Consider the following 17743-nt stretch of genomic DNA (forward strand, 5'->3'; position numbering starts at 1 on the left):
TGCCGCTTTAGGAGCGGGGCTGCCGGAGGGAGGCGGGACATTGCTTATCCTGCCGCTTTGGGAGCGGGGCTGCCGGAGGGAGGCGGGACAGCGCTGCTCCTGCCGCTCCCTGGGAGCGGACGTGACGCGCGGGGCGCTCTGGCGGCCGCTCCCGCAGCGATGGAGGCGCGGGAGCCGCTGCGGGACGTGCGCGGAGCGTTGCGGGCCGTGCTGGCGCGGGTGCGAGGTGCGGGCCGGGCAGGGAGGGATGCGGGCCGGGCCGAGCCGAGCCGGGTCCCCGCGGGCTGAGCTGTGTCTGTGCCGTTGCAGAGGGAGAACCGGGCGAGGGCCGAGAGCCGTTCGAGCCGCCGCGCTTCTGGGACGCGCTAGGTACGGGCCGGGAGCGGGGGCGGCGGGGCCGGGGCGGGGCAGGGCTCCCATCCCGGCGGGGCTCCAGCCGGCTCTTGGTACGTGCCCTCCATTCGTAGAATCGTGGAATCATCAAGGTCGAAATAGACCTTTAAGATCAAGCCCAGCTGTCAGCCCAGCGCTGCCTCTGTAGCCCCCAAACCACATCACCCAGCGCCAGATCCAGGCGCCTCAAACACCTCCAGGGATCACCGGTGACTCCACCACCAACCTAGGCAACCTATTGCAGTACCTGACCACGCGAACAGTGGTCACCTGGCACTCCAGGGTGTGGGTGCTGGCAAAGCAGCAGCTGATATTGAACTGTTGGTCTCAAAGCCTCCCAGGACAGCTTGGGGAAGGGGTCGTGGACCAAGATGCAAACTGGGGTTGTGGATATCATTACCAGCCATGTAAAAAAAATGGAAAAAAAGCAGACCTAGGACACAAGCTACTTGCATAGAACTGGGGAGTTTTACTTTGGAGTGGGATTTAGTTTATGTGTTTATATGGCTTGGAAGGCACTAACGATAAGCAAGCAAGTAATGGTAATCAAGTAGTAGCATCAGAGGTGTCACTCATCATCTTTTGCCTGAGCTACTTTCTCTTCTCTTGCTCTCGTTGAATTTTTTCTAGGTCAGACATTCCAAGTAACGTCACAGGAAGCTACAAAGCTGAGTCTGGCGTTCTCAAGGCCTCCACTACCTTCTGCAGAGGTGAGTGAAACCCTGCACAGACTGTGAAATTGTTGTGTACATGACAAGCTTCAGGTATCTCTTGGGTGTCTTCACTAAAACAATTTGGTTCAGTGCAAACAAGGGATGTTGCTCTGGGCCGTATATTATAGAGTGTATTAACACAATTCAAGGGGTGCCCAGGGAACTAATTTCTCTAAGTTAAGGAGACATACTTAATAGAAGTATTCTTACATTCTTTAACAGCTACAGCTAGTTGCTGATAGGGACAGAATACGGGAGAATACAGACCATATATCCAACAAAGAGTATGAAATATTCACGGTATTAATTGAGAGTAGTTTTTCATGCCTGTGTTTGAAGCAGAGGAAAAAAAAATCTTCACAATAATGACCTAAGCTACTCCTTTCTCTCTGGTGCATGACCACCACACCAGGGCATGTTTTATTACCAAATCATGAAGTAGCTTATCATGCATACAGCTTGTTTATTTTATCTTCTTGTGCTGAATTTGTTTCTCAAGCAGGAAGTATTACTATGCTTCCCTTTTCTCAAAGCAGTCTGAAAGCCAGTGAACTCATGTGAGACTTTACAAATGTACTGCTGCCATGTGCTACTCATGGTGACCCAAAGGTGATCCTTTTGCCTCTCCATTTTCAGGATTGCCGGAAGCTGAGTGAAGACGTCCAAAATGCCATTCTGGCAGTTGCCACAGTGTATTACTGGCTCCCCAAGGGCCAAGGTGAGGTAGTGACAGCAAGGCAGTCACCACTACACAGGGTGGTGATTGTTTCACCACTGTGTAAAGAAACTGAATATTTCAGAGCCCAGTATGAGATCTGACATCTGCAGGAAAGCAAGTTTTCATTAGCGGGTTATCCTGTTGTCAGTTATTCTGTAGACTTTGAACGTGTTTGAGTGAACTCCTTGTCTGTCTACTGCAGATTTACATCTGTGAAGTCGTGATAATGTAGCAAAGTTGTATAGTTGATTGAGTGTTGGTATTTATGGAGTAATGAAATCCTTGTCCAGAGTCCTTTTGCAACTGGGAAGTATTTTGCTTCCTTGAAAATACCTGTAGCTTCATTTTTACAGTGTATCCACACAGACAGAGCAGTCCGTCTGTTCATTTCAGCTGTTGCTTTCTGTCATTACTGACTGTGGCATCTTTCTTGCTCTTTCTCAATCTCAACCAGGCACTACTCTTCGGAAGATGGTACGAGATGCTACCACTGAAGTAGTAGAAGGGATGATCCAGCTCACAGACACAATTCTCAATGCTCCAGTGGAGAGGTTGTAATTTTCAGTCACATGATTCTATGATTTTATGATAATTTTCCAGGAAAAAAAGGAAGAAAAAGTTACAAGTATACCTGTTAGGAAGCAGCAAGTGCAGACTGCTTCCTAAGGGAAGTGGGGAAGCAGAAACAGAACATTGTTGAAAGCAGGAAGGGGCAGCAGCCTCTTGAGCAAAGGCTCAGTTCCCCAGGATCTGAGTGAGTAGGGCAGCAGTGGTGAGATTCATTTGAGAGTCAAATCATCAGACAAGCCCAAGGGATGATTTCAAGCTGGAAGGTCAGGCCAATAAGTCAAGATCAGGGTCAGGTCCAGAGAGAGTGACTAGCATCAGACACCATCCAATGATTGTCCATTACAGTGAATTGGGTCTGAAGTCAAGGCGGAAAAGTCAAGTTAGGATCCAGGTCAGCGTCAAGAGTGTGTGAAATTGGATGCAGACAAACCTGCCGCACAACTGAGAGAGAGCTCAAACAGGGCCTGGTGAAAGAACCTCAGGGTAAAAGCATCTCCAAGGGTAAGGGTGGGCTTGCCCTCACTTCTAGCTGTCTTCCCAGTGCCTCCTATCAGCAAAGCAGCTGACCTGGTTCTTAGCCAACTGAACTTACAACTGAGCCTACTAAACTGAGGAGGGTGGAATATGCTCAAGGCTCTCACAGTACCTTCTTGTCCCAGTAACTGAGGTAGATGCATTTGCCTACATGGGCAATAGATTTTCATCCTGTCTGTGACCAGGAAAGATGCTGGGAGCAGGTTCACGTGAAGCTGCTGGATAGCATTTGAACTATTGGCAGTTTTTGTCCTTGAGGTGAGCTGTCAGGCAATGACTGTCCTGTATAAAACCTAATTATTGGATCACTATGGATGGTTTCCTCTCTTTATGTATTACCTCAGCAATCTCTAATACAGGCTTGTGATTTGCATGGGTTCTGAAAGAGAAATAATATACCTAAGCATCTTGAGAGACCTTTGTAAAAGTCTCCTGCTTCTTGTTCCAATGAATATAATTAAGCACAGTAGGAGCCAACACTTCTTCCTTTACACAGACATGGGCTGCTACTGACAAGCTGGTTGGAGACATCTTTCCAGGAAAACTTCTATTAGTGTGCATTATCTTTGGTGCAGAATTTATATGGTGTTTATATATATATATATATATGTATAAACCAGTGGTGTTTATAAAATGTGGTGTTAATAAAGTGGTGTTAATAAAAAGTGATGTTAATAAAAGCACAGTGGTGTAATTGAGTCTGACTTTGTGTGTTTCTGTTTTGTTTCAGCTTGTCTCAGGAACAGCTTATATCAACTGGAGGTGTGTGGGAGGCTTGTGAGCAAGTGTCCAACCTGCCACGAGGTGAGTGTTGTACATACAGAGCAGGAAAACTAGGAAATATTGTCTTGGAATACCAATAGCCTATGCAAGGGCATTCCAGCTGGTACAACGAAGGCTCACTTATCATCCAAAACCTTGCTGGTTTTGAAATGTATTAGCTTGGAAGCCAGGCCAGATTCTTTGCATGACAACAGCACAGCTCTGAGCACTGCAAAAATTATGATCCTGCAGTCTCAAGGTCTAATAACAGCAGACCTAGCTGAAGGTTGTTGCAAACTGATTTGAAACAGTGGAGTGCCACAATTTTTATCCTTTTTCTTTTGCAGATAACCAGGCAGCAGTTGCATCAGCTCTGGCTGCATGTCTAGGTGTGGTCAAGGATGCTGTGGAGGAGATGGAACATGTAAGGAAGCCCCTAAGTCTCAGAGGAACTTGCAGTGGTGGATTAATAGACTCACAGAATATCCCGAGTTGGAAGGGACACATAAGGATCATCAAGTCCAACCCCTGCCTCTGTACAGGACAACCCTAATAATCCCAGCATGTGCCTGAGAGTATTGTCCAAATGCTTCTTGAGCTCTGTCAGGCATAGGGCCATGATCACTTCCCTGTTCCAGTGCCCAACCACCCTCTCTGGTGGTTCAGTGATGGAATAGAGGGATTGTGTTTTATACAAGCTTTAATTTAAATTTGTTCTGATATGACCTAGGTTATTGTTTTTTACATGGATTTTAATGAGCTTCTCATCTCATAATCCTAGTTCACTTTATATAAGGTTTCCATAAAGCTGTATCCTGAACTAGCATGAGGTGTGTGGAAGGGAGTTTAGATTGATGTAAAGATGTCATTATTCACCAGTTTCTTGCTGTTTGCACTGTTGAATTAGAGTGGGGGATTAGTTTTCATAATCCAGTTCTAGGATTAACCAGCTGAGATTCCCCAATTAATTATTGGCATGATGTCTAGATGATGTTTTCCCTTTTCTCACGGGTATTGCTGGAACTGATGTCAGGCTCTGGGTTTTCAGTGCATCTGTGTTCTCAGGCACTGGTGGAAGGGCAGGATCCCTATGGTGATATCATGGAAGATGAAGAGCTGGGCTTTCGGGGCAACAGAGACACATACTGGTCAGAAGCTGACCGGCAGCTGCTTAGCTCCTGCATGGGATTAATGAAGGCTTCTAAAGCTTGCCTGAAGAAGGTCCTGGGTGCAGTGAAAGCCTATGGCAAAGCTGAGTCTCCAGAGCAGATTGCTCAGCTGGATGACCTTGCAGACATTGCTAATGAGATCAGTCCGAGGTAAGCAGGTCTCTCCCTGTGCTGCTTTTTGCTCTAGAGCAGTCCTGGTCTTTCTCAAGGTCTAGAGAACAGACCAGGACAACCTTTATGATACTGGAGCTGTGAGCAGGTGGTGGATGCAGGTGTGGTGGGAAGACTATTGTGGCATAAGCTGTTGAGAGTTGTGCAGGTCAGGAGAGGAACATACACTGCAGTTTAGGGTGGAGCTGTGGCCAAGTCTCACTCCACAGTGACAGGGGAACACAGGGGTCTGAGAAGTCATTGAGAAGCATCCCATGGGTACAGCTGAATGCACTGCTGTTCATGACTTACATTCAAGGCTGGATATAGGCTTTGACTGGGATCCATGAGTTGTGCTATCAGGACCTTTCTTGCATTGTCCCCCTCTTCTCTATTCTAGTGTTGATGAGCTGGCACTGAGCATGTACCCACCTGTGAACCCACTGGCTGTGCGACTTAATGTGAGTATGTGCAGCCGGTATGGGGGACTGCTGACTGGGCTGTAGAGAGAATGGGGAGAAATCAAATTGGAGAGATTATGTGACTGTCAGGGAGAGGTGAGTGTTAGTGACTGCCTCAGTACTGATTTCTTATGGATGAAGGATGCCTTTTGGTTCTTGGACACTTAGCTTCCTTCAGATAGAAATACATTCCTCATCTTTACCTCTCTAAGGAAGAGCATGACCACCTGAAGCTTTAGCTCTGAACTATAAGCCATATAGATATCCAGTGACAGAACCTCAAAAAGCAAGGTCTAAGGCTACTGATACACTGCATGTGTCCTTTCTTCCTTGGGTAATGCAGACTTGCTCAAATAAAGTTACCTAGATTAAAAATGCAAATTAAAAACTCTTGCAGTGAGTGTGTTGAAGCACTGAAACAAGCGACTCAAAGAAGCAATCGAATCTACATCTTTGGCAATACTCAAAATTTGAGTGGGCAATGATCTGGTAGCCTGGCTGAACTTTGGGGTGGGCCTTGCTTTGAGTAGGGGGTTGTACTAGATGACACCCAGAAGTCCCTTGCATTATAACTTAAGTTCAAATCTTCTCATATCTGAGATTTTTTTCTTAGTTCTGGTTTCATGCCTTTGGCCAATGGCTTGATTTTTGTAATGAAAAAGAAAGTATTACTTAATATCAAGTAGCACTGAAGTCAGTCACTTCTAACTTCATATCATAATAATCAGTTGCCAAATTCTAATAGGCTCACCTTTTTTAAAGAAAGCATTTTAATATATGCTTTAAAAACAGTCTATTTTTCACCTGTTCCAGCCAGCAGTAGGGTGGGAGACACTTCCGGCATGGCAGTGATAGATAACTTCATTCTGCATCAAGATTGGTGGCAGTTTTACTTATTCTTGGCTATTGAGCATTCCTGCATTCCTCCTCCTTTCCAGTACTGCTGAGACCCTATTTTTCCCCACGTTTGGCTCACTTTTTTTGCCTTTTGTTTCTTTCTAGGCTGCTAAGTTGGCCTCAGTATTAAAGAAAATCTTAGAGATTGCAAAGTGAGTATGAGCTACAGTTTTGTAAGTGTGTGTTCCCTGCTATGAAGGTTGAAACCTTTCTGTCTCATGTCGAAGATGACTCCTTTCTAGGCAGTAAATGGTGGCATTTTGGAATTATTTGGAATAATTGTGATGTTATCTAGTTACAGAGGGATGGGAATAAGAAAAGGATAGTAGGGATGAAAGTGGCTGCCACACACATTTGTGTTAAGGTTTGGGACTGCAGACATGGATGTGGGGTCTCTATAGCCTCTCGGGGGCTATAGCAGCTCTGTTTTCATGCTGTGGTTATTCAGCACTTCACAGTACCATTGTGTTGCCTGGATGCATAGGTATAAGACACCCAGGAGGCTTTCCTAATGAATTTCCTCCACTTTTGCAGGACAAGCCATGTATGTCCACCATCAGAGGAAGGCTGGGTGCAGTTTCTAAATGATGCAGTAGATCACAACATGAACAAAATCAAGAACTTCACACAGGGTCAACTTTAGCTCTTCTGTGCCCATGTGTGTTGCTACCACTGACTCTGGCATATGCTTTTCCAGTGAATCTTGCTGTTCTTCAGCTGCCTGGAAAACAATGAGAACAATGTTTCTAGGAGAGAACTTTACTGCCTCTTGAAAAAACATTTCCATCAAGCTGCGCTTTGCCATTGCAGAAGTTGTCATTTACTTGGATTCTTGGGATGATGCAGTGCTGCATCTTAATGTCCCCCATTCTTCGGACTTTGCAACTACTGTGGGGTTCAAAGAAAAATAAAATGTGCTAGATTTGCATTAGTTGCTTTATCTGTCTTCAGGGGACAGAGGATATATACAGAAGAAAAGGGACTTGCTTCTTTTGCAAGCAGCCCAATGAACCATTAAAAATATGCTGCATTGTTGCTATTTCCTCTCTAACCTTAGAGAGCAGTAAATGAGCTTTCTCTTTTTTATTTCCTCAGAAAGCAGCAGGAAATACTGTTTTCTACCTTATCAATGTCAAGGGTCTATAGGGAGAGAAGAGTATAGAGAAATGCTACATCCATCATAACTTTAAAGTTCCAGGATATCCTTTTCTTGTCACAGGTAGGGAAAATGATTGAGCAGGGGTGGGTTCAGCACATGTGTGTGGTGAGAAATGCAGTGTCTGCTTGAGCATTCAGCCCCTCTTTGTCACAGTATGGTTCAAGTTCTAAAACTTGACAGTGAACATAGTGGCAGATGGGAGACAGTTAATTTGTATAAATAATCAAAATCACACATGGTTTTAAACTTAACTTTTATTAAACTGTGTTTGCCTAAGATCAGGGCACAGATCACAACCACTCTTTTGTAAGCAGGACAGCAGGACTCGTTCTAAGCTGAGCTTCAGGCAGCTGCAATGTTGGTAGTTCTGTAGCTCTTCAGGTTCTGGAGTTTAGGGTAGGTAAGTTGTGCAGTGAGTCTTCTGTGCCCTACTTGGGTCGGGGTGAATGGGATTTGCAGCTCTTGAGTGCTTTTAGCTTGCACAGATCCCAGCCTGAAAGGTGAAAAAGGATTTTAAAGGAATCACACCTGTTTGTGTTTCTAGCTCCCCGGGCCTAAAACATGTATTTGCTAGACAGGAGTGTGGTGCCAAAAAAAGGAAAGAAAGAAATAGAAGAAAGCTAGCAGGTACCTAAACTATCAGAATGCAATTGTCATCTGACAGTAGTTTGGGCGGAAGATGGGAAAGGAGAGTGAAAATTCCCCATGGAGCCATCTAAGGTGACTTTGACCTAAAGCAGCTTCTTCAGAGAAATGTGAGGTGTTTGTCCTGGGAAGGAAAGCATCCCTTTTTGGATGACTCTTGGCTAAGTCACATTCACCTGGTTCTTCAGTAGAGAAGGGAAGAAGACACCACTACAGTTGTACCCAGGGACTGTCTTTATTGCTTACAATGGGTAATGGGTGGAAGTTTTACTCCACTTAAGGATGTTCAAGTGGCTCACTAAAAAGTAATTGATTTCTCAACAGCAAATAATTTCTAAACATCATGGCTCATTTCAGTGACCTCTAACTATTGTCGTATTTAATGTGTGTTTCTGACTAAGTCTTACAGTATTTCTTTTGTCCTTTTCGTTGGCAGGAGGTTTTCCTTTGGCTGTCTAGGCCTTTGGGATTGAAGCTTTCACAGATGCCATATTGGCTTCAACTTAAGTATTACACATCCGTTGAAAGCTCTGTTAGCTTCCCATTTGTATTGTGAAAATCTTCTGTATTATCTGTAAATAAAGGATGGAATGCCTGGGGCTTTCATGCTAAAGCAGTATCTTCCTGCCATGTTGTTGGCTGGTTATTTTTGGGGACAGCCTTTCCTGTGTACGGGTTTCTTTAACTTGTATTATGACTCTTTGCATTTGCTGTCCTTAGATTTGCACTTACCTGTACTTCCTTTGTCTGTAAATTAGCCCTCGCCCTGCAACTGCTATCACACACTGCTCCAGGGGCTCAGTGAGAGGGTTCAGGAGCCTGATCCTTGCTGTACTTGGCTGATACTGTACCATGTTTTCTGGAAGCTGTTGAAAGAAGAAAATGAGCTGAAACTGAGAGAAGGAAAGAGATTCTTCTGTGATTAAAGGGGGATATATGTAGTTTTGTGCCAGTGATGTTAGCCTGAGCTGCCAGTTGGCAGAAGAGGCAAAGTCGAGGTTAGTTTCTTCTGCTCTAGTTTCCTTCTGCAATCTCTAATTTCCAGACTAGTCAGTGAATTAAGAGTCATGAGGATTTCCTCATACTCAGACATAGCAAAAGTAGAAGTGGGAGTACTGTACAAACAGTGGCCCAACTCACCTTTTCCAAACTGACATCTCAGTGCTTTGTAAGAACACAGCATGAGGAGAGCCACTGAACCCAGCAGAATTGTTTTGCTGCTTATGGCTAGGAAAGCTGTTTTCTCCCTACTGCAGCAGAATGATAGCTCAATCTAACCTCAACAGTGAGAAGGGGATCAGAAATGCTGATCTCTTCCTGTGCCAGGTATATGTAGGAGGAGTCCTCGTCTCTCAGCACAGCAGTCAGCCTGAGCAGGTGGTTCTCTCCCAACTCTTTTCCATACCATGAGTAAGGCACAAGGACTTTCAGGTTGTTGACTGGAATAGAGCAGTGAAATAACAGATGGTAAGTACAGTCTGGTCTTTTTCTGCATGACACCTTGGAGTGTTTGGTGCCCAACCCTGTACTGAAAGCTACAGCATTTAAATGCTTAAGTGATCCCAACTGGATTTGCAAATTGAAAATCTCTAAGGTGTTGTTGCCGAAGTGTTTTATTTCACAGAATTGCAGAATCAGTATGTGTAGATGGGACCACAGTGGGTCATCTGGTCCAACCTCCCTGCCCAAACAGGCTCATCCCAGAGCACATGGCACAGGATTGTGTCTAGATTGTCCTTGAATATCTCCTGTGAGGAACACTCTTCCAGCTCTCTGGGCTATCACTTACAGTCAACTATTCAGCCAACCTTTTGTAAACTTATGGATAAGAGCATTTTTGCTGAAGTGAGAACTAGATAAACTTTTCTAGCCGTGCACCCATCCATCCTTACCTTCATTGCTTTGGAGGTTAAAATGAAACTCTTCCTTCCAGAGTTGGGTAATGGGCACACCATTATAGTGTAGAGACTGGACTCCGAGTACCAGGTGAGTAGCCTTTTCTCCACCACTGAGGTTAAACACTTCAATGGAAAGTGGAATGTCTTGTCCCAGTTGCAGAGTACTGTTCGACTGGAGCTGGATGAAAAGGTTAACTGGCTCTTCGGGGCCAATAGGACTGGAGCTAAACTGTGTTTTGCTGCTGCTGGTGGTTGCCTCAAGTTTCTTTATATTTCTGTAGGCTTTGACAAGTACTTCTTTTTCCTTGAGAGAGCCTGTCACAAAAAAGAAGCACATATTTTAGTACTCTTTCCAGTTTACTAGTGTGGAGCAGCAAGTGCAGGAGAATGGCATTGATTTATCCTGACAGTACTGTAGATAACTGTTTCTAAGAGCATAGATATCCTTTTGAGCTTCTGGTTGGAGCAGTTTGACAGTTTCAGCTGACAGGATATTCTTTGTATGTACCTGACAGATACTACTTGGGAAGAATTGTCATAGCTTTTAAAGTGCCTTGGTGCTAACATTTGTCAGAATAAAGGAGTCAGTGGCCTCTTAACTGTTGCTGTGGCTAAGGCACAGGGCTATGTTCTCATATGATGGAGTGCAGCCAAGGAGACAACATGCCACAGGCTAAGATGAGATGGCAGGGTTGGGTGAAGGAAACAGTACTCAGACTCTGGAACTGCTTTTAGAGAAAGAAATTTAGGCAATATCTGAGAGCATAATAGTCTTTTTCAGAAAGCTGGAGTCTGAAATAGGTCTATCTATCTATTACAGAGGTAATCGGAGGTGAATGTACAGAATGTAGAGGTATAACAGAAATCAGAAAAGTTTTTTCAGATGTGGAAGTGTCTGGTGAAGAAACACTCAGTCTTCTACAGACCTGGTTAATGCAATTAAGCAGAATGAAATTTAGACTATGACCTCTGCTTTTGTTCTGTAGGCAGAGTTAGGTGTTCTTGTGCCACTGAACAGGAGGTAGTGAGAAGTGGATGACTCTGGTGCTCTGGTTTGGCTCTGTTCCCTAATCTATTACTCTTCCCTTGTAACACTGGCAAGGAATGTGCTCAGCCACTTGCCTACCCGTTACCTTCAGGATACTTGTACTTGTGTGTGATGTCCTCACAGCGTTCACTGTCAACACTCTTGGTGCTGATGTTGTTACCAGTGTATTTTGTGCCACCAAAAACTGGCTTGAGGGTGTCATCTGCTTTCTGTATCCAGACCTGACACGTGGCATTTATGGCAGCAAAGAAGTAGCAGACATCATAATCAACTTCTGTGTCCCCTTCCTTGATGGCATGCACAGGGGCTGGCCCACAGAAAGATGGACCTGAAGAGAAAATGTGGCCATGTTAAGATTCAGGTGCTTTACCAACTAAACCCATCTGTAAGTTAGACCTATACTGGTACTGGTGAAGTATCTGGTTTAGGAAGACATTAGGAAGAAGTGCTGTGATAGAGCTCTTGAAAGCTACACAAGCTGCACAAAACAGATAAATAATGATTTGAGGCCTGAAGTCAACAGGGTGAGTCCCTGTCCTTCTGCATCCTTCCTCTGAAAGCTGGGGAAGGGAGGAATACAGAACTGCTTTGTTTGCTCCCCACTCCACTTCCCCCCTGCTGTTTCTCAAGCCCATCTCTGATATCTTGCCTTCGCTTTTTTCCTGGCAGGTGGCATCCAGTGCCTGCCACCCACTGTACTTCGGCAGCAGATCTGCCCGGGCCATCCAGCATTCGTTCCAAACGTGGAAGGTCCTGCAAGAGACAACACCACGAGCTTATACCAAAGAATGAGCCCTGAGGTACGGTAACATTTTAACAAACCACAGGCAATTAATGCTCATTTGAGAGAGTTCAGAGGAGAGCAGAGACCATTCTTTTTGATACAGGTAGAGTTTCTCCAGCTGGACTGGGTCATCATTGTGGGCCCTAGTAATAGGGCACTCTTCAGTTTGGGTTGCACAATTTATTAGGAACAGGTCGTGTAGACAGGATCTCAGCTGAGCTGTCTCCTATGCACCTCCCTGAAGGTGTTTTACCTCTTCCTTTTCCCCCTCTCTATCACTTCCTACATCCAGGTATTGTCTCAAAATTCTTGCTTGGGCACTGCCATGTTTTCTTACCAGACACGAGCACGCTTGTCCTGTGTCAGCAGTGTCCCATCTTCATCATAATACTCATCCACACTCAGGCTGCTCTTAGTGTTGTGAGCCCACGTAAAGCCAGTGACCACCCTGGTAGGAATTCCCAGGCACCTCAGAACTGTGCAGAAGAGAGAGCCAGAAATCAGTTGTGCATCCTGCCCTAAGGGTGCCTCTGCTGATAGATGTAGAGCCTTTTTAGGTGCTGGGCCTGTTAGGAATGGCACCAGGCCTGTTGATTGGACTTTGCAAGAGTCACTGACCCCCCAGGAAATATGATCTCATAGGTGCATTTGGTGAAAGCTAATGATGCCAAGTGCTGATGAGGAAAGTGAAGATCTGCCTCTCACCTAAACATTAAAGGGTATGTTGCAGGATCTATGTTAATCCAGAAATTTAGGCATATAATAGAGGTCCTGCAGACCAAATAAGGCTTTGCTCAGCACAAAAGTCTTTGAAGCACCACTGTACCTGAACACATGAATGCAGCAAACACCCAGCACTGCCCGTAGTGGACAGGCTGCAACTTGGATGCAATCCACTGCTGGAGCATGGGGCTGTTTCCCAGCCGCTTGGAAGGAGGTGTCCTATTATAGTATTGCCCAGCCTCACATTGTGTCAGGATTCCTTTGACCTCATTGCAGTTCAGCTGCAGGGAAGGAGGAGATAAAGATGTATTAAGGGATTGCCTCTTTTTGGTAGGTCCAGCCGATCCTGTTTGACGAAGCTACTCCTAAGGCAGATGAAACCAAGAGGATATTTTGTGCAAAGCATGAAGGTCATGGCTAAGCAGAGCAAGTGCAGCAGTCTCCTCTGAGATTTATTCAGTAAGTATACTGTCACTGCTAAGAAACTCCTGCAGCACTACTTGTCTTCTGCAGGAAGATCAGGACAGGCTGGAGATGGGCAGGAGATGTTGTTTGGAAAAGCCCTGGGCAGGCTTCCTCTTTGATCAGGGGGCTTTTCTGGACTGGGATTGAGAAGATGCATCCTGCTAGGGCCAGTGCTGCTGTCTGCTCTCCTTACCATGGCAGCAACTGCACGGCAGACATGGACAGGGCTCTTGCGCTGGGTGAGATCCTTGTGTCCTTGATGCTGTTCACCCAGGCGCAGCAGTCTGAAGCAGATGTCAACAATGTCCTCCTCAAACTGAAACAAGAACACATCATTTCAGGATTGGCCTGAACTTTGTTCTCTTGAGTCCCTGCAAAGGTTTGTAGCTGTGCAGATTGTTTCTCCCTTTCTGCTGATAAGTGGGCTGAGAAGAGCTCCAGGCAGAGAACTGGAGGGGGAGCACAACATACTGAAGGCAGACCTTCAGCTCTGTTGAAGGTGGAAAATGCATTAGCATAGTACTGCATCCCCTGATTGAGAGAAATTGCGGCTTTTCTGGAGCACTCTAAGTTGGCACAGAGGTACTTTTGTGATCTGCTGGCACTAAAGTGGAATAAAATCCTGTTCTAACCACTGGCTGTGTCAGATGGCCTTGGGAAATCGAAAGATCTACTTGTCTTCACTTTACCTGTAATATAGAGACAGTATTACTAAGTTCTGTTAAATGCTTTTATACCTGTTGTTGAAAGGAGGGTGCACAAAGCTCAGATACAGATCAATGCAAATCTTTACAGAGGACATCCTGAGAAGGAAGCTAAAATCACATGTGATTTCATACACAGGTCCCAGTTCTCCTGCACAGTATTAGACAAAGATAGTGAGTGCAGAGAGCAAGGTCTTTCATCAGAACCACAGCATGTGGATGGATAAGAGATGGATAAGTCTATCTGCATCCTGTACACACAGAATGTATGTACCTTTCCTCTGCTGGTGGCTGTAAGAGAGCACAGATATGGTGGACCTCTTGCTTACCTGACTGAAGTCCCAGGGTTGTGCTATGACTGCATTTTCAGTCCCTGAGTAGATGATACCCTCTTGGTTTAAAATGTACTCCTGCCGCTGTGCCTCATTAGCCAAGAACACTTCGTCATCTAGATTGGAGGAAAAAAGCATCAGAGGGAAAGCACTCCTGGTCTCAGAGTCACTTGCACCTCTTACATCAGCAGACACCACTGCACTCCAGGGATTTTGGCAGTCCCTGTCATTCTGCCGTGAAAAACACCACAGATTGTGAATCACATAGGAATAAATAATTTCATTGTCATCTCTGCTTCCTTCTTCAAAAAGTTCCTCCAGTGCCTGGCTCTTCCACTGTCCTGGCTCATAACTTCTCTAATACTAAGAAAGATACAGTGGCCTTGATCAGACCAATTGCAGTCTTGACTTATCTTTAAAAGTTTATTATAGGAAACACTTCATCAAACATGCTTCCCTTAGAGAAGGGCAGGGCTCTGGCAGTGGAGTTCTCCAGGAATGGGACAGAAATGCTGACATAGGCAACTTTGAGCTTTATTAGCCCCTTCCTCTCTCCTCAGGTGCTGTGAGGAGCAGGGCATGAGTGGCAGGGAGCACTGGGTGAGTCAGCCTCAACCTCCATGGGGGCAAAGTGCCAGAGCTCAAAAGCTGGTTTTGGGAAGTGACTGTTCCCAGCCTGCCCTTATGTTTCTTACCACATACCTCGGCACCAGGGATTAAAAAGAAGGGTGAATTTTCCCAGGGAGTAGAAAGATTGGGAGGCACGTAGAAACAGAGAGTACTGGCCAATGGGAGCATTGGCAGGTGTGGTCACAGAGAGGGTCCAGAAGCACAGGTCCTGTTCTTCCACTGCTGCACTCCACTGCTTCTGGTCTCCCAGGCTGGAGATGGGAAATTCAGTCTCGATTTCATCTGCCTTGGAAGGGTGTGATCCTGCAGTTAAAGGAAACTGGTTGTGTTTATTCCAGACATTTTGTTTATTCCTCATCTATGCAGACTGCAAGGAGCCACAGACCTCTTTGTGAGAAAGTCTTAACCCTTTAGCAGCTTAATGCCTAGAGAATCTTCCTAAAGTTAGTACTGCACTCAGGCCTCCACATTTGAAAGTGAGTTGTGTATTTCACAGATTTGTAGAAACCAGGAACAGCCAGAATGGTGCAGACGTGCTGCTCCTGGAAATCAGTCTTAGAACAAAAGTCACAGCCAAATGTTCACGTTTTGGTAAAACAAGCTGGGGCTGAATGTTGCTGCCCTTCTCAGAGGTCTCAGTAAAAAACACTCTGTAAGGCCAGCTAAGTTTGAACATTCTAAAACCAAAAGCCAGGAGAGATCTTGTGAGTACTTTCAAATCATGGAGTAGTAAACCTGTATTGGTTACTGTGCTGCAGTGTCTCTTCTGAAAGGGATCTGGTTGTGTCCCTGCAGCAGCAGGAGACTGCTGTGTCTTAGGTGAACAGTTCACTGGTCTCATGTCTAAATGTGGCATCTCTGTCCAGCTGTGGTGATAGCTTTTGCCACGAGCTGTGTTCTTCAGGATTGTGGAGGACCCAAGCTCTGGTAGGTTTGGATCTTACCTGTCTGTGCGACGAGGGAGGTCCTCTTCATCTGCTGCAGGTAGTTGTGGACTGGAGCTGAGAAGTTCACAGTGATGGTGAATGGCTGCCCCCGCCTCACAATAAGCCTTTCAGTGGTGATTTCTTCTGTGTGGTGGTTATTGTTGTTCATTGGGATCTTGAAATCACAGTTTTTGACGCTCGGACCTGTAGTGTGAGAAGATACAGAATGAGTTTGGAACTGCCTGCAGTCTGGCCCTGAGCCACATTCTGAGCCACAAACAGCTGATCAAGCATTTTGTCCACTCAGACATTCCCCTCCTGCCTTTGAGACTTTCTGCCCAGTATCTGTAGGAGCCTTCAGTCTGAGCTTGGTTGTTGGGGTGTCAAGTGACAATTGAGCTGCCTTTGCCTATACCTGACACCCTTGAGTGCACTGGTGCAAACTTCACTGCTGGTTCAAATGCAATGTCGCTGGGATCCATCAAACACCAGTTTCCCTACTTAGCACCACATTAGTTGACAATCCCATACCCAAATCAGCAGGAAACAGAAAAGCTTCTCCTCCTCCTTCCCCTCTTCCTCCTCCTGTCTGCTTCACATGCATTGCACACATCATACGTGCTTCTGTCCAGCATCAGAAGAGAGGAAAAAATTGTTCCATTGTCCTCTGCTATCTAAATACATTGCTTCCGTGCTAAAGCCACAACTACTTGTTACACTTTTCGTTGGTCTACTCTTTCCTTATATTTAACATGTCCTGTCAATACCTTCTCCCATTGTGGTTGTCCTTTCTGTGTTTGCTGTGGGAGTCCCACTGGATTGTGTGCTTTGGTTTTCTTTTCCCTATATTAATTTTTTTCACATGTTGTTTTCAGTGAATGATTCTGGTCTTGCTTTCAAAACCCTTCAAGGGATCCAGTTCACAGCCCTGCACCATTTCAAGCTTTATGGAGCCAGCTCTGACCTAATATTTGCTTCTCTGTGATGAAGGTGTCTGCCCTGGCTGTCTTGAAGACTAATAGTGATGTGGGGTCTGGCTCCTTTTCCTTCATAGGCCTTTTCATGGATCTTGCTTGGAACCTGCACCCTCTCCCTGCTTCAGTGGCTAAAACATTTAGTCATCTCTCTGCTTCAGTTGCATAGTCTGGCTTACCTCCCCCACCCTTGAGCTGTGTTGAGGATACCTCTCTTGCCTTTGCTTCCAAACTCTCCCCTGTCTGCCTTAGCTTCTCAAAATTCTTGATGCTTCTCAGACTCCTCTTAGACATTAATTCCAGCTTTTGTTTGCTGTGCCTTTTTGTGCAAGTCTGCCATCCCTTAGTCTTTAGAGTACTGTCTTGTCTCTTGCCCCGTAAACTCAGCTCTTCTACAAGCTTCATGAATGCTGTCTTAGAGCAGGAACATTGTTTTCTCCTGGCACACAGCTTGCAAATGCTTGGAACTAACCAAAGTGATTTTTGCTTACCTTGGCCCATGGCTACTTCTCTGTACTGTGAAAGTCTTCAGCTCCTGCTTGTTGGGGTGGGCAGTGGCTCCTTCCTCTAGCTTTCTTTAAAAACTGTCCTCTTGCAAAGTTGTTTGCTTGATTTTTTCATACAGGGTGGGACGTGATGTTGCCACCTTTCCAGCTTATCTAACTGGCCTGATGTGCAGATGTCAAGGACTCTTTTATCTCTCAGACCACACTGAAGACACCCTACAGATGAGGTTAAATTCCACAGCGGGATGCAAAGCATTTAGAGACAGCTAGTGGCAATTTCTTCAAGAGGTTGGGCACTGGGGATGCCAGAGTAGGAAATGCTAATCTCAATATGGCTCTAAACAATGCACAGAATGCACTTCAAATGTTAGATTCTAAACCCTTCAGGGGGTTTAAAAAAAATAGTACATCCAGTGCTCTTGTGCCCAATTCAAAAAAGTGAAACCACTTCAAAATGAGGTAATATGTTAAAAGCAAAACTAAAAGAGTAGAGTTTGTGTAGTATAATGGAGACTATTTAAAAATATTGCACTGGAGACTTGGACTAAATACATTCTTAGAAGTTACTGTAACATCACTGGA

At 45.3% G+C, this 17743-nt stretch overlaps 2 protein-coding genes across 5 annotated transcripts; one reads left to right on the forward strand and one right to left on the reverse strand.

Moving 5' to 3' along the window:
• The first annotated feature begins 6 nt into the window (after positions 1-6).
• Positions 7-8790, forward strand: CCNDBP1 (cyclin D1 binding protein 1). 4 transcript variants are annotated; one of them, XR_011699319.1, is made up of 12 exons: positions 8-226; positions 310-369; positions 1024-1103; positions 1743-1824; positions 2279-2375; positions 3659-3732; positions 4038-4114; positions 4756-5009; positions 5410-5470; positions 6473-6519; positions 6902-7586; positions 8608-8790. XR_011699319.1 is itself a non-coding variant. In XM_071572514.1 (11 exons), exons 1-11 carry the CDS (start codon positions 160-162, stop codon positions 7008-7010), a joined length of 1008 nt encoding a protein of 335 aa, XP_071428615.1. In that variant the 5' UTR covers positions 8-159; the 3' UTR covers positions 7011-8790. The 4 variants fall into 4 exon arrangements, 3 of the variants coding, with proteins under 3 accessions (XP_071428616.1, XP_071428615.1, XP_071428617.1); XM_071572514.1 differs by having other exon boundaries at positions 6902-8790; XM_071572516.1 differs by having other exon boundaries at positions 144-219; positions 6902-8790.
• Positions 7772-17255, reverse strand: EPB42 (erythrocyte membrane protein band 4.2). The gene is made up of 13 exons (XM_071572510.1): positions 17147-17255; positions 15700-15885; positions 14828-15058; positions 14123-14241; positions 13283-13405; positions 12728-12905; positions 12239-12377; positions 11767-11870; positions 11203-11445; positions 10064-10384; positions 9450-9610; positions 8904-9037; positions 7772-8019 (listed from the first exon to the last, which is right to left on the reverse strand). The coding sequence occupies exons 1-13, from the start codon at positions 17154-17156 to the stop codon at positions 7869-7871; spliced, it is 2100 nt and encodes a 699-aa protein (XP_071428611.1). The 5' UTR covers positions 17157-17255; the 3' UTR covers positions 7772-7868.
• Between the last annotated feature and the right edge of the window lie 488 nt (positions 17256-17743).

This window comes from Pithys albifrons, chromosome 18, assembly GCF_047495875.1.
Source record: "Pithys albifrons albifrons isolate INPA30051 chromosome 18, PitAlb_v1, whole genome shotgun sequence".
Classification (NCBI taxonomy): Eukaryota; Metazoa; Chordata; class Aves; order Passeriformes; family Thamnophilidae; genus Pithys; species Pithys albifrons.

Bases quoted from the DNA above. Each gene is read 5' to 3' on its own strand.
- EPB42 (XM_071572510.1), bottom strand. The intron at 14,242-14,827 runs GTATGTGGTAAG...CCTCCAATCTAG, and splicing joins TTTTAATCCCTGGTGCCGAG to ATGACGAAGTGTTCTTGGCT. The intron at 9,611-10,063 runs GTAAGGATGGAT...GCTCTATTCCAG, and splicing joins TAACCTCCAAAGCAATGAAG to TCAACAACCTGAAAGTCCTT.
- CCNDBP1 (XM_071572514.1), top strand. From the start codon at position 160: ATGGAGGCGCGGGAGCCGCTGCGGGACGTGCGCGGAGCGTTGCGGGCC. The intron at 1,825-2,278 runs GTGAGGTAGTGA...AATCTCAACCAG, and splicing joins CTGGCTCCCCAAGGGCCAAG to GCACTACTCTTCGGAAGATG. The intron at 5,010-5,409 runs GTAAGCAGGTCT...TCTCTATTCTAG, and splicing joins GCTAATGAGATCAGTCCGAG to TGTTGATGAGCTGGCACTGA.